The sequence below is a fragment of the Echiichthys vipera genome, assembly GCF_963691815.1.
Source record: "Echiichthys vipera genome assembly, chromosome: 3".
Taxonomy (NCBI): domain Eukaryota; kingdom Metazoa; phylum Chordata; class Actinopteri; order Perciformes; family Trachinidae; genus Echiichthys; species Echiichthys vipera.
The window spans coordinates 19,250,630-19,272,920 of record NC_139828.1 but is presented as its reverse complement, the minus strand read 5'-3'; the positions used below and the strand labels follow the sequence as shown (position 1 = coordinate 19,272,920).

The 22,291-nt window shown below is 39.3% G+C and overlaps 1 protein-coding gene across 4 annotated transcripts in view; it reads left to right on the top strand.

The window, feature by feature from the left end:
• Positions 1-22,291, top strand: part of mast3b (microtubule associated serine/threonine kinase 3b) — a 41,485-nt gene that overhangs the window by 7,232 nt on the left and 11,962 nt on the right. The window contains exons 1-13 of one of the 4 annotated variants that reach the window (XM_083911074.1): positions 1,098-1,506; positions 5,548-5,636; positions 8,690-8,762; positions 10,800-10,820; positions 11,142-11,220; positions 13,402-13,559; positions 16,343-16,418; positions 16,802-17,011; positions 18,890-18,991; positions 20,273-20,405; positions 20,646-20,716; positions 21,113-21,204; positions 21,951-22,159. In XM_083911074.1, the coding sequence (XP_083767200.1) occupies positions 1,421-1,506; positions 5,548-5,636; positions 8,690-8,762; positions 10,800-10,820; positions 11,142-11,220; positions 13,402-13,559; positions 16,343-16,418; positions 16,802-17,011; positions 18,890-18,991; positions 20,273-20,405; positions 20,646-20,716; positions 21,113-21,204; positions 21,951-22,159 (1,399 nt within the window). In that variant the 5' untranslated portion in view covers positions 1,098-1,420. Of the gene's footprint in view, positions 1-1,097; positions 1,507-5,547; positions 5,637-8,689; positions 8,763-10,799; positions 10,821-11,141; positions 11,221-13,401; positions 13,560-16,342; positions 16,419-16,801; positions 17,012-18,889; positions 18,992-20,272; positions 20,406-20,645; positions 20,717-21,112; positions 21,205-21,950; positions 22,160-22,291 lie in introns of those variants that run through there. The other 3 variants (XM_083911072.1, XM_083911075.1, XM_083911073.1) reach the window with 3 other exon arrangements.

The following is a 22,291-nucleotide window of genomic DNA, read 5'->3' as shown; positions in this document are numbered from 1 at the left end:
CAATATTTTTTATTTATATTTGATTTTTTTTTTAAATAAGGTTGCTTTACTCTACTCCGGGTTCCTCACAGATGGCTGAACTTCTCACCCTATGTCTAAGGGAGACTCCAGCCACCCTCCTGAGAAAACCCATTTCTGCCGCTTGTACCCGCATCCTCGTTTTTTTGGTCATGACCCAGATTTCATGATGGTGAGGGTAGTAATGAAGATTGACCGGTTAAAAAGATTGAGAGCTTTGCCTTCTGCGTGGGTTTACTCCGGGTTCTCTGGCTTCCCACAGTCCAAAGACATGTACGTGTTAGGTTAATTGAGGACTCTATTGCCCATAGGTGTGAATGTGAGTGTGACTGGTTGTCTGTCTCTGTTTGTCTCTATATGCCCTTTGATAGACTGGCTTCTTGTCCAGGGTGTACCCCGCCTCATACCCAATGTCAGCTGGGATCGGCTCCAGCAGGCCATCCAACGGTTGAAGATGGATGGATGGATGGATGGAACCTTTGTCAGGAACAACAAAGGAAAACAGTCTTCTCTAACTGTGGCAAGGCAGCACTCAAATCAGCATAATAACATTTTTTATATAATCAATCAAAAACACAAGTCATATATCAAAAATAAATGCCCCAAAAAGGTTGTTTCAGGTTTTCTAACATATGCAATACGAACTCTGAACCCTATGACAATATCACCTGTACAAAGCCCTCCCGTGTGTGTACTGTATGTTGCCTGTGCTCTATGTTATGTTATCTATGACTGAAACAAGCTCACTTTTAAATGCTGTACTGAAAAATAATTCAAAAAGAATACCCCCAGCTCGGCTGTGTGGTCATTAAATAATCTTGAATTGAATCTTGACACATGAAGAATTGCTGTTTTTAGAATTAAAAATTTGAACTTCATCATTTGGGCTTTGGGCTGTTGGACCGGCAAACAAAAACAATCAATGTGAAGTTGTCCCATTGGGCTTTGGCAAATTGTGATGGACATTTCTTTTGGTAAATAACAGTTGAAGTTTTTTTCGCAGCAGTGAGACAGCCTGAGGTTACGAGCAGCACTTGAACGCAGCATCAGGCTCCGGCTTGCTCACACGGACACACACACGCAACTAGCAGCGTTTGCTTTGGCCAAAGTAAAGTGTGCAGCTGGCTGCAGCTGCTGTGTGAACGGTATTACACACACACATCAGACAAACCGACATGGAGGCGATGTTTCGGGGGACAGGACCGCGTTGAGAGAGCTGACCGGGAGATGTAACGGCAGCTCCGGAGCCGTTGGGACTGCACGAGGCAGAATACAAAAGGAACCGCCGAGCTGAGGAGGCGATGGTGGGGAGAGGAGCAGCAGGCGGAGCGGGCTTCACACAGAGCCCGAAATCATCATTCACTTTTGAAACTGGGTTATAAATGCGAAGAAATCCACCAGCATGTCGGATCCGAGTCACTGGTCTGCGGTGCCGAACCACAACAAGTCCCATTTTGTTCCGGGAGCGTTGCTGAAGCGCTCAAAAAGGTACTTAAGTTACCCGGAGTCAAGATCAAACTCAAGCTAGTCTACGGTGTATTTAGGCTTCTTTGTTGTGTTGAAATGCTGTCATATACAATTTTATCGGTCGCAGCCGTTCTTCTTACTTCTAATTTAATGTTAAAGGCGTTAAAAACATTCACAACAAAAGATAATAGCTCTTCTCTGCTCCTCCAGAAAGCCGATTGCTGTGACGTCAGTTAATCCTGTTTGTTTGTGCTGATGAACAGTTTTTATCCAGAAAACAACTGAAAGTATTTACTACTGTTAACTGTTGGATATTTGCATTTAAATTCATATAGTCAAAGGTATACCTCAAATGCCAGACACAATTTACAGTTTTCTTTAGGGATCCATGATATTGGATTTTTTTTCCAGATATTTTTTTTTGCCGATATTTTACAACTCAACTGACCTATAACTGATATCGATACACACACACACACACACACACACACACACACACACACACACACACACACACACACACACACACACACACACAAATATATGTGCTCTCCCCCCCACACACACACTAATTGCAGGGATCATCAAGTCTCTTCTGTAGTGGAATTAACATATTATTTTACGTACTCTATTGTGTTGCAAATGCAGACATTAAATACAAAGCTTAAAATTCAGAAATATTCTTTTTTTCCTCAAAATAAGAAAAATACTTATGTAAACATGCCATATTTGTTTAGGACAATTGCTTTTAAACAAAACAAGTAAGATACATCCTAAATAAAACACATCACTAGCGCAGTGCATGTAATCCTTTTGCCGTCTGGCATTTCATTTGATGTAACCGAGGAAGCGGCAGTCAATTTATCCGTTTATTATATGGTGGTGTTATTCGATAGTTAATTTTAAAGACAATATCGGCCGATATTGTGCTGATATTATCGTGCGTCCCTAGTTTAATTTGGTGAAAATGGATGTAGTTACCATTACAGCAGGTCTATGTCCTTTTGGAGAAGGCCACATTTGGATAGTTAAATAAAGATACAAAGTGGTCTTTTATATCAATACAAGCTTGTATTTGCACTCATCTGTTTAGTATTGGTGGCTATTGGTGTGATGATTGATCCTGACTGGAGGTCACAGTTAATTGTTTGTCATGTTTACTGTTAGATGACTGGAGATAAACCTGTAGCTGTTCACTGTCTGATAGAGAGGCCACCACCCTGGATGACTGGATAAACTGATGTTTGGCCTGTTTGTTGTAAGATGCAACTAATGGCTATTTTATTATTGATTTATCTACCAAATATATATTAATAGTCTGTAAAAGTTAGTGAAAAAAGACCATTACAATCACCCAGAGCCCAGTTTGTTCAGATCACTTGTTTTGTCTAACTAACAGTCCAAAGCCCCGAAGATATTTAAATTGCAACAAGAAACGCAGCAAACCCTCACATAAAAAAGCTGGAGACGGCGGTCGATTCTTTTCTAGAAATATTATATAATCTGGAGATTATTTCTAGATTAATCTGCACGTTATTTCTAGATTAATCTGAAGATTATTTCTAGATTTTTTTTCACTATGAAATGTCAGAAAATCACAATTTCCCAGTGGCCGAGGTCTTCAAATTACTATTGTCCAAAAAACAGTCCAAAACTCAAATATGTTAAATATATGGGATATTGTGTGCCACTGTGAACCGCTGACCCTGCAGTCACAGTAAAATCTGCTCAGTTGAATTTATTAGTCGAAGTTTGCTTCTTCTTTTCAGAACCAGAGGATTATTTAACACTCCCTCCCGCCCTTCACACACACAAACACACACACACACACACACACACACACACACACACACACACACACACACACACACACACACACACACACACACACACACACACACACACAGTGTTGGACATCTGTAGCTCAAGATGGGCCTGTGCACACACTCCCTTCAGCTTTGAGTCTGTTGACAGGAGGTTTCCTCTTTGTATTTTGGCTCTCATCAGTTTTCCCTCTTCAGCTGACACGGCCATGCTGGTGTGTCATGCATTTGCCTGCAGATTAGAATTGTAGTTACATAAACATCTCTCAAGGCAGAGCTGCTCCGAAGGCGGAAATAATCTCATCGGCGGAGTTAAATCTCAGTGGGTAGAGACAAAGAATTCTTAGTTCTTCTTGCAAAGTATCATAAGCCCCATATGTGCTTGACCAAAAAGTGTGTATTTCTGGTAAAAGTGTTCAAAGAATTTTCAGAAACAGGACCATAGTGTGTAGCTTAATATTATGATTTATGGGACACATGAATACTAATACAACACAGTTTTTGGTGGCTAACTGGCTATGGTGTAAGCTTAGTGTGCTGCAGTTTGGTATTTTTCAGATGCAACCAACTTGTGTTGTTATTTACATCAGACTGTTAGCCACTGACTGAAAATATCAATTGGATCGGCCTGAAAAATAATCTGCAACTATGTTGATAATCAAATAACAGTCTCTGTCATTTGTCAAGAAAAAATAGTGAAAAAATGCTGCACATTCTCAACTGGCAGGGTTTTCTGCTTCTCTTTTTCCCATATAATCGTAAACTGAACGTCTGCAGGGTTTGGACATTGACATTTTATAGAACGAATGGTTAAAAATATAGTTTATGAAAATAATTGTTAGTTGCAGCCCTAGAATTGAATAGAAAATAGAAGGTATTGAATTTCAAATATCATAGTTGGCTACTGTGCCAGTTTGGCATTACCAGCACTGTGTAATTAAGGATCAGTCCTCACACCCTGGTGCGTCCATCTGAAGGTAAACTGGTTTGTACTCTTCTCCACACTATGTTTGTGCTGTAGCTGTGAAGAGAAAAAGTCTTTTGCACGCACATGTGATCATCCAGTTTGTTAATTTAAATACATTTTTTACAGTAGTATTTAGTAGTAAGTATTGTTTTGCAATGCAAAACAATACTTGCTCCTATTAGTAGCATTCCTATTAGTAGCCTTCCTATTAGTAATAGTCTCCTTTTGTCGTTTCAGGGATCATGTTTTGTGAAATATCTTTCTTAAAACTGAGAGATGACTAGCCCTAAACAAAAATAGGACTCTGAGAAACAATGTTAATAACTCAGGAAGCTCAACTAAAATGAATTGCAACTAAGCTAAAATATGACTAATTAATTTCCCATTTTCATCACTCCCAGTTCATAGCCAGTGTACTTACAGTTGGCAGACAAACATGGCTGTGTTTAGTTGTTATTCAGGCTTATTCAGCAGTTCAAGCTTAGTGGATCACAGTCTGTTATTTAAAAGGCCAAGTGTCTTCCTAATCTGCCCAGTGTTACACTGTCGTAAAATGTCTTTTGTGTCCCCAAGCTGTTGCTCAACACACACAAACACACACTTGGATACAAACGCATGCTGAAGCACTGCGTGAGTTAAACATTTAATCACAGGCGGATAAGCCAGAAGTGATTACACTCAACATAAAGCAACACACCAGGTTATTTTCTTTCTTTCCTAACGTTCATCTCCACTGTTTAGTAATAAAAAGAAGTGAGAAAAAGTTCCTGGTAAATAGTTTCCTACAGCACTCAATGCTAACATGTTAGCAGTGATGCAGTGCTTTAAGTGACAGTTTTAGTTTGTTTTTTCAACTTATGGTTGAGGTGATCAAATAAGAACTTTTGTCAGTGCACTCAGAAAACCCTTTTTGTTAGAATAAAATGATGACGAGAAGGCAGTGTTGTACACAAGGATTTGTATGGTAGTGATAATATATATAACAAATGCTGCTTTTATAATAATACACCTGCATAGTGCAGTTTATCCATGTGACCAATGGGAGGCTGTTTTAATTTAACCTAGGGAAAAATCTCGAAAACAAGGTTCATTTTCTAATTGTTTTTTTTTTATTGGTTGACATTCTACAGTGGTGTTAAAATGGATTTAACCGGTGCACAGCTCATGAACACAAAGACATTTTCGTACCAATAAGTGATGAGAGATGCAGATGAGTGATTATGTGTGATGAGGCTTTGTTGACTTCTGTCTTTTTTCCTGTTTGTGCTCCAGCTGTCGCAGCAGCAACAGGAAGAGCCTTGGCGTGGGCACGCCGTCACCCACGCTGTCCCGGCCGCTCTCCCCGCTCTCACTCCACACCGGTAAGATCTACTGCAATATTTGCTATCCTTTTAATCCCAGCAGGTCCCAACATGAGCACTGCTACAAAAAACATGTTAGCATTAACGTTCTACTTCAGCTGCAGTGACATAGCAAAGCACCACATTGGTCAATCACATTAATGCAAGTGCACGTAGAACCTAAAATACCTGGTAGAATTGTGCTCACTTTCATGTTGCAAGCTGTTGCATAATCTTGCTTCAAAAATTATAAACTGCGGTATGGTGTTTTTGCATTTAATCCCTTCCATGGTCACCCCCCTTTTTTAAGAGTGCTGAGGGTGAAGGACAAGGGATGTTCAGAGGGGGATAGCAGGTCGATTGTAGACGTCACATAGACATGGTTTGCATCATCTGAAAGCTGGGATCCTGAGTATTAATTTGAGATGCAGCTCAGCACTTTGTCAAGGTTTTCTAGTCATAACTCAGGTCATTTTATACGGTGAGCTCAAGTTTTTAAAAAGTGGTCTCACTACAGTAATTGCTACTATGGAGTCTAACATCATCATACATGAACACAATTGGACTCATTGAATTCACAAGAGTCACAGTTTTTCAGTCAGATGCAATTTAATTAATTCAAGACTGTTTAGGGATCCGAGTGTAAGAAATGTTCAAATACTCAATTTTAGAATGGGCGAAAATAACACATTTGGACTACATGAGAAAAACTGCATGTTTTTTCCCCCAGCTGTCTGGGATTATCATAAAGTGGGTATGTCTGTAAAGGGGATACTCGTAGGTATCTATAGAATCCATTTTCATTTGGATGTCTTGAGGTCAGAGGTCAAGGGACCCCTTTGAAAAAGGTCATGCCTGTTTTCCCTCACCGAAATTTAGCCTGCTACTGGCTTCGAAAGACAAAAGGTCAGCAGGGCCCGCTGGCTGGCCAGTTCAAGTAAAGGGGTTGATTAGCCTTTTTAAACTTGATATTCTGTTTTGTATTTTAACTGTGCTCTGGAGAAACATGTCCACACCAACCATCGCAGTGTTTTGCCATTCTGAACAGAAATGTTGGTGGCAGCAAGTAGTTGTTTCCATACTGTTTCAGAACAGATTGATATACTGCTAAATATAAGTATCAGTCCACTCCAGTCCCAATATGTTGAGGTCTCTTAGTTCTTTAAGTAGGTTTAAATGGTATCATTCTCATCTGTCCAAAACAGTGGAGATGAAATTGTGAGCTTCAGAAAGGCTTGTAGTGAACACACACTCAGTTCTAGAACTTCTCAGAAATCAAATTTTCACATTAAATTATTAATTATTAAATTAAAATCTACCATCATCACTCAGCCCTGATCCAGCCTCTGCAGAACATCTGGACCAACAATCTGCTTTGCTTCATGTCACACTTGTATCGTCAATGTTCTGGTAATTAATTTGGACTTGGAGATGTTCAATATGTATATCAATGAAGAAATTAAGGGCGCACACACACTTGGCCCAGATGATCCGTGCTGTGCTTTAGGGTTATTGTCCAAATGTTTTTAAACATTTCATCTGACCAAATCTGCAGTAAACACGCCACTTGCGCATCAGACCACCGCAAACTTCCGGCGGCATCTTTTTAAAGTTCCGTTGCGGGGGAACAGTTGTATATAAATAGACTTCAGGACCGCTGTCCATGCTCGAACTCATGCTCGCACACGTGAGCATGCTCGTGCCCGTACATGTTCACCCACGCTTTACAAAAGCCCAACTATCTCAACCGGGCCGCGGCCAGCAAGCGTGCATGGAACTGTTGTACTCACACTGGTCAAATGAACTAGAATTTAACCGTAAATCGTGATTAGGCACTGTATGAATGGACAGTGTGAGTGCGCCCTATAGCGCAGAAATGATAAAGATTGAAATGCTAAATGGTCGATGTCCTTCAGCTTTCTAAATCAACAATAGTACAGACAGTGTGCAGCCTTTTAGGGCGCACTCACACTGTCCTTCTGTACCGGGCCAAAACCGTTTTTTCAGCTAAAGCCTAGTACGTTTAAGCAGTGTGAGTGCACCCGTTCCGCGCATAACTGCGGACAGCAGGCCATCCACGGCCCGCTTGAAAGAGGTGGGCTTTTGTAGAGCCCGTTTGCACATGTACGAGCACGAGCGTGCGCACGTGTACGAGCACGGGCACGAGCCCTACGGCGGTAGCGGTATGTGCGCCTGTTCGGACATAGAAAATAGAAAGACGGACCATGCACGGACATTTAACAACAACAACAATGGCGGTTAAAGGTTCACGTTGGTGTGATGCGGAGGTGGAGTGTTTATTGCAGATTTGGTCGGATGAAAATATTCAAAAACAGTCGACAAGACGCACAAAAACTCCGAGGTCTGTGGAAAGATTTGTAAACAAAGCCACACACACGCGATCAATGCATGTGACGTGTTACGGCATGATGACGTATGGACAGCAAGAAGCATTTGCGCGAGGCCCAGGCAGTGTGAGTACAAACGGGACTGGGGCGCGGGGGGAGAGGGAGGGGGGACAAGTACCCTAAAGCACGGGGCGCGGTGCGGAAGGACAGTGTGAGTGCGCCCTTAATGCCATGAAGCAGCTGCACGCTATGAAAAGAGTTTTGCTCAAGAGCTCCTCATACCAGCCGTGTATGTGGTCCCTTTTGAACTCAATTATGCTGAGGATTTTCTAATCACAGAGTGCAGTCGGGCTCTAATTGGGTCTCTCTTGTGTCCTAATTGGTACTCAACCACTTGCATGTATACGAACCACATTCTTTAGTGAATCCAGACTTCTAGACTCTGGTGAGATCAAACTGGATGAGGCGTCTCCCTGAATTAAGAGATAGGTGGTGTAATGTTTGGGAAAGTAATACCAAGATGATATATTGGACCTGTCTGAGGTGCCGGTTAATGTTGTGGGTTTTGCAGTGATGGGGGGGTTCCTGCATAGACATGATGTCATCCTTTCTTGAACAGTTCCACTTGTAAATGCAACCATATGGTTTTCTGTTTGCTCTATTTTCACAAGTTTATTATTACAGTTGTGAATAGTACCAGTAGTAACTCTGTCTTTCCTCTTTCAGCGGCGAGCAGCCCTTTAGACAGCCCTCGAAATGTGTCGACCAGTGCCTGCCTCAACTTTCCATTTGCCCGAAGGTATGTCAGCACTGCTCGCTTGAATCCTTTTGCCCGTTGAGCGATATATTTGTTTTGCTACATCTAAGGAATCTCAAAATCTCAAAAATAATTTTAGGACTTTTTCCATTCAAACAATCAATAAAAATTGCAACACCTACATTTACAAGTCTGTCATTTTCTAATGATTATTTGGAAAATTACTTGGAGATACATTTGTGATTTGGTACTAACTAAACGGTAGATAGGAATGTGGGTAGCTTTCTATGCAAAGGTTTTTCATTTTCATATTTGCAGAAAGTGTCACTATATCTTGACAACACAGAAAGACAGACAATTTAAAAAAAAAGTCCCGTAGCCTATCTCTACCTCCACCTTCTGTCCCTGTCTGCTGAGCCCTCTCTGTGTGCTCTCTTTCATGGCATCTGCTAGTTTCACCACACCCAACCTACAACAACCAATCAGAGCAGTGAAGTCAATGACTGCTCATTACAGTGATGAAATATGAATCAATATTCTCCTACTGTATTGTCTGACACATTGACACATATGCCAAAATGTGTCTGGGTTTCTAGGTTTACTTCAGTCTTATGTGGCCCACTGAAAATATGCAGTAGTGTTTCTTCCGCTTGCGCTGCCTTTGAGTTCCCGCCCAGCACACTTTTCATTAGATGATGTCATAGTTTTTTAAATGCTTTTTCTCAGGTTTAGGAAAGTTTTACAAATATAAAAACTCCATTCAAAAATCATAATAGCAAGAGCTATAATCCACCTTGTTTGCGGTTTGAGGTGTCCTGTCAAGTTTTACAGATGTCTCTTACAATGGTGGTTTATGGAGAAAATGCTTTTTGTGCCACAAGGAGATTTTTGGTTACAATACTGCCAGTGACTACTGAGGCTGAGCAGCGGCACTTTATTCATAGAATACATCAATGACTTTGAGTCAAGTAGTTAAAATTTTAGTAAGAACTGCAGGTTTTGATTCCTGAGTCAGTATAGCTCTTATTTACAAACCATCGATCATTGTAATTTGAAAACGTGAACCGAAATGAACCAAATACAAAAAAAAACACACTAAAATTAAATCAATCTAATGCGTAGTCACACACTGAGGGTTTCCTGTGAGATTTGGCATGTGTGCGTGTGTGCGTGCGTGCTGGGGCAGAAGCAGGCAGGCTGGAAGCTGCAGAGAGGCAGCAGCGAGGTGAATGAGGCTGACTGAGCCTGGAGCGTTCACACCTTCCCCCTCTGCCAGGTCTCCTTACAGCCAACTCCTCTTCAGCAGGATGAGTGCAGTTTGATAGAGGGTACCCCCGAAGCCCACTCACACATCATTCAACCCGGTTCCCATGGCAACATGCTTGTCTCGCTCCAGGCATTTGTAGCCTACAAGTGAGGCACCACCTTAAAGACACCCAAGAACAGCTGTTTAAAACCTCATAAGCAGTTCAGGTGCTTTATCTTTAAATACGGCGGAAACAAGAAAGAAAAGAACCACACTTCAGAGAATATTATTAGTAGTATTTAGAAAAAAACCTTGAATGTTCAATTCAATGTAATTCATTGTGGATAAACAGTAGTTAAAATACTTTTGCTGCCTTCATTTATTGAAGTGGTCTTGAAAACAACATTGTGAGGTTGTCCTGTTCTATTTAACATCACTCGTTCAGTCTTTCACAGCAAATAGATGTAATCAGTGTCGGAAATTTCATTCAACCTTTGACATTAGGTGTGTAATAATAACATGCTTAATGTTTGTTTGTTTTATTTTTATTTATTCCACTTCAGTTCTGCTGCCAAACTGGAGAGAAGATCCTTTCTCTGGTCATGCTAGAAGTGAAGATTTGTTTCTGTTATGTAAACAATACCTCAAATTAATTTAGTTTGCTTGCTACTCCTTGTATCTGGGCAAATGAAAACTGGCAAGGAAGGCAGCATTGTCAGTACTAATCCCTCAGCTGAATGCCAGAGGTCACATGATCGCCTGCACCAGATTCCCAAAACTCACTCAAACTCTTTGTGCTTTTCTCTTTCTCTCTGTTGCTGTCATGATCTCAGTCACTTGGCCCGAGCTGACAGGTAGCTTCTTTTAATATTCTTGCATCATGTCTGTCGGCTTGTAAAGCTTTTTTTTTGTTCGATATTTCTTATTCACAAACAAATGCTCCTCCTAGAAAAGGTCTCTTTTATGGGAAGATATAGTTTAAAGTGCTGCTTAGAAAACAAATGAGGACATAGAGAATCTTATTATATGTGATTTCAATAAAAAGACATTCATTTCATGCTCTCGTAGTCACAGGACTCGTCCGTCGCCTGTTATGTAAGGGGTTTCCCAAATGAAATGCTAACTAATGCCAATGCTGCCGAGGCTTATGTAACATGCATGTCCCTTTCTGTCAGAGCTGAGGGCCGGAGATGGTCCCTGGCATCCCTCCCCTCATCTGGCTATGGAACCAACCCGCCGAGCTCCACTGTCTCAGTAAGTCATCCCAAACACCCCGGTCGATAGATGGCGGCCAGGCAATTCTAACACCTCACTCAGCCCAAATAGCACATTCGTTTATGCAATAAGGGACGGCGATTGCCAAGCCGGCGATGACAAACTGCTAATTGTTTTCCTCCATCATCTGCTTGGATTAGTCATTCTCTCAGTCTGTTGTGTGTGTGTGTGTGTGTGTGTGTGTGTGTGTGTGTGTGTGTGTGTGTGTGTGTGTGTGTGTGTGTGTGTGTGTGTGTGTGTGTGTGTGTGTGTGTGTGTGTGTGTGTGTGTGTGTGTGTGTGTGTGTGTGTGTGTGTGTGTGTGTGTGTGTGTGTGTGTGTGTGTGTGTGTGTGTGTGTGTGTGTGTGTGTGTGTGTGTGTGTGTGTGTGTGTGTGTGTGTGTGTGTGTGTGTGTGTGTGATTTTATGACAGCTTTTCAACAAAACTTCACAACATCACATATTTGTCACATTAACAATTTACAGAATCCTTATTATTTATTTATTTTTTAACACCAGCTGTGGTAGTTATGTTGACCTGGCCTTAAATCTGATGTTTTTGTTTTGTATCTGAAAAGCTGATTTCGCTTGTTGGGAGGATAAATGTCAGAATATACAGGACAGTGTTTTTTACACCAGGGATTTACTTAAAGTTAAATTAAGAGGTTTTTGAGAATGTGTGTGTGTGTATATATATATATATATATATATATATATATATATATATATATATATATATATATATATATATATATATATATATATATATATAGGCATATCTCATATATCTTATTTATGACTAAAGCTGTAATTGTATTGGTTTACAGTATGATGTAATAAAATAGCATTGAAATGAGCAGTTTGCAGTGGGGGAAGAGTATGTCACTGTGGTTGAAAGTCTGCTTATGTGGAGCTATTATAAGGACGTTTTATGGGGTAGACCCGGGTGCAGACCCAGAGGTCAGTGGGGACAATAGGGCTCTTCAGTGGCCCTCACTGCTCTCTTTATACTCAGGCATTAGAAAGACTTCACAGATGTCGTCCCTCTGGCCCTCTTCGGTTCAGGACACATGGGCAAAAAAATTAAACAGATTGCTGAAACGTACATCATGTCCCGTTCAGTTTGAAAAGAGTTTAGTTTGCGCCTCAGTGGACATTGAAAATAATGTATTTCTGTAAATAACGACGCCTCCGCGGGCCTCATTATTGTGTACACATCACATCAGTGGAAAATATGCTTTCATTATTGGCTGGAGAGGTATTAACTTCATCTTTCACTGCTGTTTGAAATTCATACACCACCTCAGTTTGCGTGGCTCATTTAAATCCTCCACAGTGTATTATCAGTCGGTAGGGTTTATCTTGGCTTCTTGTTGGCACAGAGCGCACTATGCTGCTGTCGTCATAAACTAGAAAGTAAATATGTGTATATCGGATATATTATAATATTTTCAACAGCCAAATGTAGGTTTGAAGGTGCTATATGGAGTAATTTAATATCAATAAATGATATATGAATAAATGTTGTAAATGCAGAAACGCAACTTTATTGCCTGTGTGGTTTTTTTAGTAGACGGGACTGTTATCCCTCCTAAACAGAGTGATGCCACTGAAAAAGGAGGACTGACAAATAGCAACATCCTCTTTTCAAATAAGTAGCAGTAAATAAGTTTACTTGAACTGTGATCTTGAGACCATTTACATTAAGCACCTTTTTTATCAGTCTTTGGCTTAACTCGGTGTTGCTTATCATCCACTTTGGCAACCGGAGCAGGATTAGTGAAATCTTAGAAATGTTCTTTGTAAATAGGTCTGCAGAAATATTAAATAATCAATTTTTTGTCTTTTTATGTTGATTAAAAATTATTATTTCTATTCTCGGTCATTTAATGTAGTTCCACAAACAAATGGTTGTTATTTAAGTTGTTTTCAGTTAGGTCTCAACAGCCAAACCTTATGCTCACTACACAAGATGTTAACAATGCATGATGTTTTTATTTCATGTCTTTCAGAATTTTTATAGTGTGTAGTCATCAAAACAATTATCTCAGGTTGGCTGAAGAAGATAAATGTGGCTTGTGTTTTGGCTAGAAAACCAGCAGATGAATGTGTAGACTGTAAAGTGTTGAATATAGAAATAAAATGATTTTCTCGACTGATGGATCCCTCTTTGCGTCTGCAGTCCTCCTCATCCTCCCAGGAGCGTCTTCACCAGCTTCCCTACCAGCCGACTCAAGACGAGCTGCACTTCCTCTTTAAACACTTCCGCAGCACAGACAGTATGACTGACGAAGATGGGCGGCCCTCGACGGTCATGCGACCTCGGTCTCGGAGCCTCAGGTAGATAATCCTGATTTAACCGGAAAATAGTTTGTTTCCTTCTAAAATGCTACATAATAATTTTAAGAAAATAATGCTTACAAGGTCATTTCTGATTCCCAATATATATATATATATATATATATATATATATATATATATATATATATATATATATATATATATATATATATATATATATATATATATATATATATATATATATATATATATATATATATATATGTATATATATATATATATATATATATATATATATATATATATATATGTATATATATATATATATATATATATATATATATATATATGTATATATATATATATATATATATATATATATGTATATATATATGTATATATATATATATATATATATATATATGTATATATATATATATATATATATATATATATATATATATATATATATATATATATATATATGTATATGTATATATATATATATATATGTATATATATATATATATATATATATATATATGTATATATATATATATATATGTATATATATATATATATATATATATATATATATATATATATATATATATATATATATATATATGTATGATTTTGATATTACATCTTCCTCAAATGTTGGTAATAGCTGTGGGGTAGCGTCTTTTCTTGATGCTGAATTTGGCCTTTTTAAAGTGTCTAATCTTACGCCATAGATCCACTCTGAGATAGGGGAAGTGTTAGTGGGTTAGACTCCACTTGTATATATCCATGAAAACCACTTGCTTTACAGCCCAGTTTGAATCAAGTCTAAACATCTACCCAAACAACTTTGTTGTCAATCAACTAATAAAAAATGTATTTTATACAGATTAAATGTAGTAATCCCTCCCGAGGTATTAACAACCTATTTGTTGCGGAAAGCAACAGTTTAGATTATCTTTGGACAGCAATTACATGTTTTACGCTGTTGATGAGGTCCTTGGTGTTGTTATATACTATTAGACTGTCAGATATCATCATGTCTGTGCTTCAGTATGACCAAGACAAATTCACAAGCAAATGCAGAATTTGGCATCTGAAGTGCCTCTGATAGATTACACATGTCTGTTGGCTTGCAGGCAGGTGGAGATCTGACTGCAGAGCTGTGTGCTTTTGACAACTTTTGTCTGTTGGCTCTGCGCGGTTTGTGCGATGCCTGAGTGCTCTGTGTTCTGGCACCATGGTGTGCCTTTGCGTGGGCATGCTAGCTAACAGAGTGCCTCAGGGATCTAGCTGCTGAACTGTAGTCGAGGGGCGGGGGTGGTTTAGGGGAATGGGAGGGGGCCTGATGCAGACAGCCAGGGTGAGCTCCAGCAGTGTGTGTTGGGCAGAAGCCATCTAGTCTAACAGAGGTGTCTTTCATGACAAAATAAAATGGCTTAGGGAGCCTGTTTACATGCGATAGGTTTTCTCTCCATCTGTTTTGTTTGAAGCATCATCAAGCAAGGTTTTTTTTAATTTAAATATACACCTGTCTCATCAGCCTAAATACTGAAGTGCTGTTGCAATAGATGACTAACTGAGTGATGTTGATGATTCACGCTGTTTGGCCAGGAAAAACCTCTGCTGTAGAAACAGCAAAACCTGACCGTGAAATCCACTCCAATTATAGCTTTACCATATTTGTGCTTGCGTCTGAAATTTTGAGTTTCCTTTGGTGATAACGATGACCTGGACAGGCCTTTGGTGGAAGTGTTCTCTGGGCTTGCCCAAGCACAAATTATTATGTGCGCAACTTTTGCACCCACTTCCTAAAAAATTGACAAAAATTTGTGGGCGTTACTAGAAAATAATAATTGGTGCATAAAGTTGCTGTTTTTGAATTTTTATTTTAGATGAGCCCAGATTAAAACGTGTACAATAATAACCAACATGACTAAATAAAAAGCACAATATTGCTACGATCAGTGCATTTATATGTAACTGCGCTGTTTGTGTCGGTTTATGTTATGGATGGAAATAAAAAATAAAATGATGGCTTAATGTAGGACTAGGATACTGGCCTTAACTGGTATAAATAATATATAAATCTTGGAAAATTCTTGCCCATCAGTCACATTAACTGGGGCATTATGAGATTTGTTGGGGCACTTTTGGTAAATGATAAATTATAGGGAAAATGATGCATGATAAGGAAAAATTATGCATGATAAGGAAAAATTATGCATAAGCAAAAAAATGATGCATGATAAGGAAAAATGATGAGGTAAATGATAAATGATAAGGAAAATGATGCATGATAAGCAAAAAAATATGCATGATAAGGAAAAATGATGAGGAAAATGATAAATGATGAGGTAAATGATAAATGATAAGGAAAATGATGCATGATAAGCAAAAAAATATGCATGATAAGGAGAATGACGCATGATAAGGTTAAATGATGCGTGGCAAAAAGTTTGCCCCCGCATTTTTCCATATCATATGTAAATATAGTCTTTGGGGACAAATGGTTTTAGAGCTACTGAAATCAAATGTTGGCTCACACAGCATTGCTTTTGGCAGGTTGAGATCAAAATACAAGTGTAGATGTTAAAACTCTCAAACCCAATCCATGAGTTTAGAATTGATGTGTATGTTTGGGTGGGTGGAACTGAATTGACTTTTGGTCATCTCTAGATAACTGCGATGGCTTCACTGACAGAACCACTTTCACAGACCATCTTAGTGGAGAGTTGTATTTGATTGTGTATTAGTAAAATTCTAAATGCAGTTGTCGATCAGTTGAAATATACTAATCTGTTTTGTTTCCGTTGCAGCCCTGGGCGATCGAGTGTCTCCTTTGATAATGAGATTGTCATGATGAACCATGTTTACAGAGAACGTTTTCCAAAGGTACACAGCAGGAAACTGTAGATAATTCTCATAGCAAAGACATTTTACATGACCCTTTTTCTAGTTTGTTGCATACATGTGTTGTCCCACCTTAACAAAAAAAATGTTTGATTGTTAATCCACCTAGACTAGACAAATACATCCTGCAGACAGTGAAATCTGAAACCTGTGTCTTTTATTCAAACTAAAAACAGAGTATAGGATGGAAACTGAGGCTGAGTTATGTAGGCCACAGAGCTCAGCAGGTGTCAATGTGATTGTTGAATCACTGGCAATGATCAGCATCAATATTATGGACATCAGATGCTGCAGAGAGTAAAAAATGTAATTTCTGGTCCTTTAAATGCTTCTACTGAATGTTTGTGTGCTTGTCCTCCCTGCAGGCCACAGCCCAGATGGAGGAGCGCTTGTTTGAGATTATCACCCACTGCTCTCCAGACAGCTCCCTCCCGCTGGCCGACGGGGTGCTGGGCTTCATCCAGCACCAGTTGGTCGAGCTGGTTAGAGACTGTCTGGACAAGTCCCAGACAGGCCTGGTTACCTCCCGCTACTTCGCTGAGCTGCAGGAGAAGCTGGAGAAGCTGCTTCACGAGGTGGGGAAACTGAAAGTTGATTTGGGTCCAGCAGGGCCGATGTAGTAATGATACGGGTCAAAATGGATTTGATAGTTGCAAAAATAATATGATGCTATTTTCTACTACATGGTTAAGCATCAGCGGATGAGCTACTACATGTAAACTCATTCATTTGTACACCCGGATGTGATTAAGTTAGGAAAGGGGATCGATCGTGCCGGGGTGCAATGTGCAGTCAGCCACGTCACTCAATAAACGTCTGATAGCTAAAGGCACACACAATAGATCTGATAGTGGAAATTGTCATTGATGCTGAGAGGCGCTTTTGTCACGGATCTTATCTGCGTTGTGATAAAATGTTAGTTTCTATAGCAACCTCTTCCCCTGTTCTTCTGCATGTTGTCAGACAGAAGGCATGGCCGACTCGCTGTACCTCCAGCTGAACTGATAAGTCTGTTCCCATACAGTGGAACAAATGCTGTCTCACACAAAAACACACACGCATAAACCCAAAGACTTATCCTGTGTGCCAAGGCCACTTTGTTTAAAAAGTTAGAGACAGGATAAAATTACATTTTCAATCATCAATAATGCATCTTGTGATACAAATTATTTTCAGTTCGTAAAAGCTGCAATATTAATTTTTCGGGGGATTTTATTTATATGTCACAGTCACAGTTGCCTCTTAACGTTTCTCCTCTGTGCAGCAGCTCTAATTTTCGACCTTTTTTACATCAGATAATTTGTGATAAGCAGAAGAACCTCTACCATGTTACTTGGGGTGAGAAAAAAATAGATTCACTTAACTACTTAATTAGTTTTATTAATTGTTTTTAATGCCTAGTGAGATATTGAGGCTGCATGTACACTCTGTCATGGACCGGTTTCATATTGTGGTAATGGCTCTGACAGCGCAGCGATAACGTTGGGCTTGGCAATGTGAGTTTATGATAACCGTAATGTGGCCAACATGAGTGCCTATCTTGCTCAACTGCAGTCAGGCCAGCCGCCACTCAAATCTCAGGTCAAGTCAGCTGACGCTACGACTGTAGCACACCATTATACAGTATAGTGACGTTTATGTATATATCGAATGCGTAAACATAAACTGACTGATAAACTGACTTTGACACTTTCACAGTATACCATGCAGCCAGTGTTTCACTAGTACTGTCACTGCTGTTGATGGATGATTCATTCAGACTCCACCCACCCACCCAGTCATTATTCTAATAATCCCCTCTTGGTTTAAAGTGATGTCTTGTCTGACGCATTTCTGTCATATAACATCTGTTTTCATATTTCTCTCAATGCTGTCCCCATCTGCTTTGAGCACACTATGGTTTCTATATTTATGTTTCCTGTTTCAGAATGAAGCAGGGCTTCTGCTGCAATCTTTTTTCAGAGGTGGAGGAAGGCGGTGGCACTAGGGGTTGAAATGTGGGCCCTCCCCCTTTTTGATCAATTATTTGTCAATGACACAACTAAGCCCAGATGACAGAGGAGATTTTTATCATTTTTGCACACAGTTATTGTTATCATTTGATTAACTTCATAAAAATACACAGAGATTTTTGATGGTTATTTGATTTCTTTATTTTGATTTCCCTTTTATATAACAAACGTTTTGTTCTTAACAATTCCTCTTCAAGTATTAAACAGTGCAACAAATTGCGCTGAAACTAAAGTTTTACATTGCATCATGTTTGATCAGAAATGTCATGATATTTCACTTTTTCAACATCGTCCTATCCATTCTTTTATTTTGAAGTATGCGTTTTATTCTGTGTTGATATGTTTTTTTCCTCTCTTGGGATTTCTGTGATGAGCGAGTTGTTTGCATAAACATGAATAACCTTGACATAATTTCGCCCCTGCTCCCTTACTGTTTTCCAGGCCTATGAGCGCTCTGAAAGCGAGGAAGTATCCGTCATCATCCACCTAGTGAGGAAGATCCTCATCATTATCTCTCGACCGGCTCGCCTCCTGGAGTGTCTGGTAAGCCGGGAAGAGAAAATCTCTTCCTAATTGAAAATAAGATTACTTTGATCGAAAAGAGTAGAAGTCAGTTCACATTAAAGTAGGACTGAATTGAGCTTCTGACCTCAATTCTCTCTTAGAAAAAGGAGGTGCAAGAACACAAAGCTGCTGATCTTCCTGTTTAAGATTAAACGTTTACTATGTTTCCCTGTCAGTAGATGATAATATTCCCATTTGTCAGTGAGGTTTACGGATTATTTAGAGTAATTGGGTCATTGGCTCTGAAAAAATACATTGTTGAGCTTGTAAATGTAATTTTTTTTTTTAATGCTTTGAGCTTCACAAATTAGATTCCATTCCCTTCCGCTGTATTGGTTTTGTGGAAGAAGGCACAGTGGCAGAAAACTCAAAATATTTGCATGTTTGAATACCACAAGAGTCTATTTTTTACCCTGGGATGTGGGTAATTTTACATTTTTTCTATACATCGGTATTTGGATAACCCCCCAAAAAATATTAAAATAACACTAACCATCTTGAAATTTTTATTTAAACTTCAGGAATCTTAAGTACCTATCTCTGGAGACATGCCAGATTGTGATTATTGGTCATCCAGCTAACAGGATGACTACTGTATTTTCCACACTATAAGGCGCACCACATTATAAGGCGCACCTTCAATGAATGGCTTATTTTGAAACTTGTTTCATATATAAGGCGCACCGGATTATATGGTGCATAGAATAGACGCTACAGTCGAGGCTGGGGTTACGTTATGCATCCATTAGATAGAGCTGCGCTAAAGGGAATGTCAAAAAAACAGTCAGATGGTTGTTGCTTCCTCCACTTCCGCACCATTGATTCGTTAATGTTAAACTCTCTCGCTGCTGCTCTATTCCTGTGTTCTACTGCGTGACTAATCGCCTTGAGTTTAAACTCTGCGTCGTAAGCGTGTCTCTTAATAGGAGCCATTTTGGGGTCTTTACACAAACACACAAATGGAAATGAAACGGCACGGTTCGCGCAGTCATGTATCTCAACATGCACCGCGCGTTACTTCTTCTACAGGGGAAAATAGAGTCGGCGGCTGCTTACCGTAGTTGCGAGACCTGTTGTGGCTCAATATTGGTCCATATATAAGGCGCACCGGATTATAAGGCATCTTGCATGAGAAGCTGAACATCTTTGAGACCTCAGTCGTCTTTAACTTTTAACCACTGACACAGATTAAACACTTGATTTTGCTGTAACCTGGTTTGGAGCCAGTCCATATTAATGAGATTTGGATGCTGTTGACAGGAGTTTGACCCGGAAGAGTTTTATCACTTACTCGAGGCAGCAGAGGGTCACGCCAAAGTCGGCCAAGGAATCAAGACGGACATCCCGCGCTACATCATCAGCCAGCTGGGTCTTACGCGGAACCCATTAGAAGGTAAATGACTTACACTCTGTGCACACTTCAGTAGCCTGAAAATCAGGTTAAGTCGGTTCAAGAGCTTTTATAGGTTTACTGTCACATATACACTGTGGGAACCAATTTTCTGTACAGCTAGATGACATTTACAATACATTGTCTAATAGAACATCTCATTTCCCTTGAAAAGCTGCTGTGAAATAAGTAGAGTGCAGCGGAGTATACTTTAAACACTGTCTTTCTTTCCCTTGTTTTTAGAAATGGTGCAGTTCGAACAGTATGATGCCACTCCTTCAGTGTCAGTGGAACCAGATACTGCTAATGTGGAGGTAAACTTTAATTTTATTATAATTGACTCCCTGTAAGTGTTTACAGTATTTTATATTGGAGGAGGATATGGTTTAAGAATTAAAATGAAACACATTTCCCTGGTTTTTAATAGTTTTAGCCACCTTTTTAGTGCTGTGCTTGATGTGTCTTAGGAGATTTTTTGTGTTTTTTCTATTGACCCATTTTCGTGTGAAAATGATATTATAAATATATTATTATTATTTTTGTTTTTTATTATTAATAATTATTTTTGTTTGATGGGCTACATGATGCCAAACATGCTTAAGGTTAAAACAAATCTCTCTCAAGTTGACATTAATTATATTGTTTATTTTTTATTTTTTAACCTACCCATAAACAACCACAAGCATCACATTTATGCTCCCTCTCTATAGAATAAGGCCCCACAGACGCTGACACCGACTCGAAGGAAACCTTTTGAGAGTGATTTTGAAACGATCAAACTCATCAGTAATGGAGCTTATGGGTAAGAGGAAAAGGCCGTTGTTTCAGCTCTCTTTTCTTTTACGTGCCATTGATTATTAGTTTCCTATAAGACTTAAGTGGAGAAGATCTTTTTTTTTAACCAAGAGCTACATAAACTTGAAAACAACTATTTTCAGTGTGCGTGCGACTGACCTGTACATCGCTAATGAGCACAGTCAGGAGAACTTCAAAGCTGCATTCTTAATCGTTCAAGCTGCTTTTTTAATCCGATGATGATAAGATCAAATCTTGTGAAATAAGACTAAAATGACAAAATTATCAATTTAAAAAAACTAAATAAAAAAAAGGCTGACGATTAGAACTGGTTTGAAGTGAGAAAGGCTTAAAGCAAGCAAGCATTTTGGCTTAAAGCAATTAGTAAATGTAACGACCTTTCATCAACCTAAACTGGACGAAAACGTTTTTGATTTGTCGTCGACTAAAATAGATAAACATGACTAGAATGTGACAAAAATGAATAATTATTTTCGTCTAAAGACTAAGACTAGATCTAAAATAGCTGCAGAGAGTTCCTATCTGCGCAGTTGTGTTTTGAATCAGAAGATGATGCAGGGAATCCTAAATCTCAGAAGTAAAAGTTAGAATTCAAAAGTAGCTTCAAGCAGCCAGAAACACCTGTGTTTCACCAGGTTTTCAATGAGAATATCCCTTCAAGTTTTCTTGAATCATTTTGACTGTCGAGTGTGAAGATAATAGGTCTAATGTGTTCCATGTGTTTTTTGACAGTGCCGTGTATCTGGTCCGTCACAAGGAGACCCGCCAACGATTTGCCATGAAAAAGATAAATCGACAGAACCTGGTGCTGAGGAACCAGATCCAGCAGGCTTTTGTGGAGCGAGACATCCTGACTTTTGCCGAGAACCCCTTTGTTGTCTCCATGTTCTGCTCTTTTGAGACAAGACGCCACCTCTGCATGGTCATGGAGTATGTGGAAGGTAAAGTAGAGAAAGACTAATGTTTGTGATTTAAGACATCTGACTCTATCAAATCTAGAGCGTCTGAAACTGGGGTGGTGATGTAGAACTAGAAATAAGGAATAACAGGCAGAAATGAAAATGAACACTGCC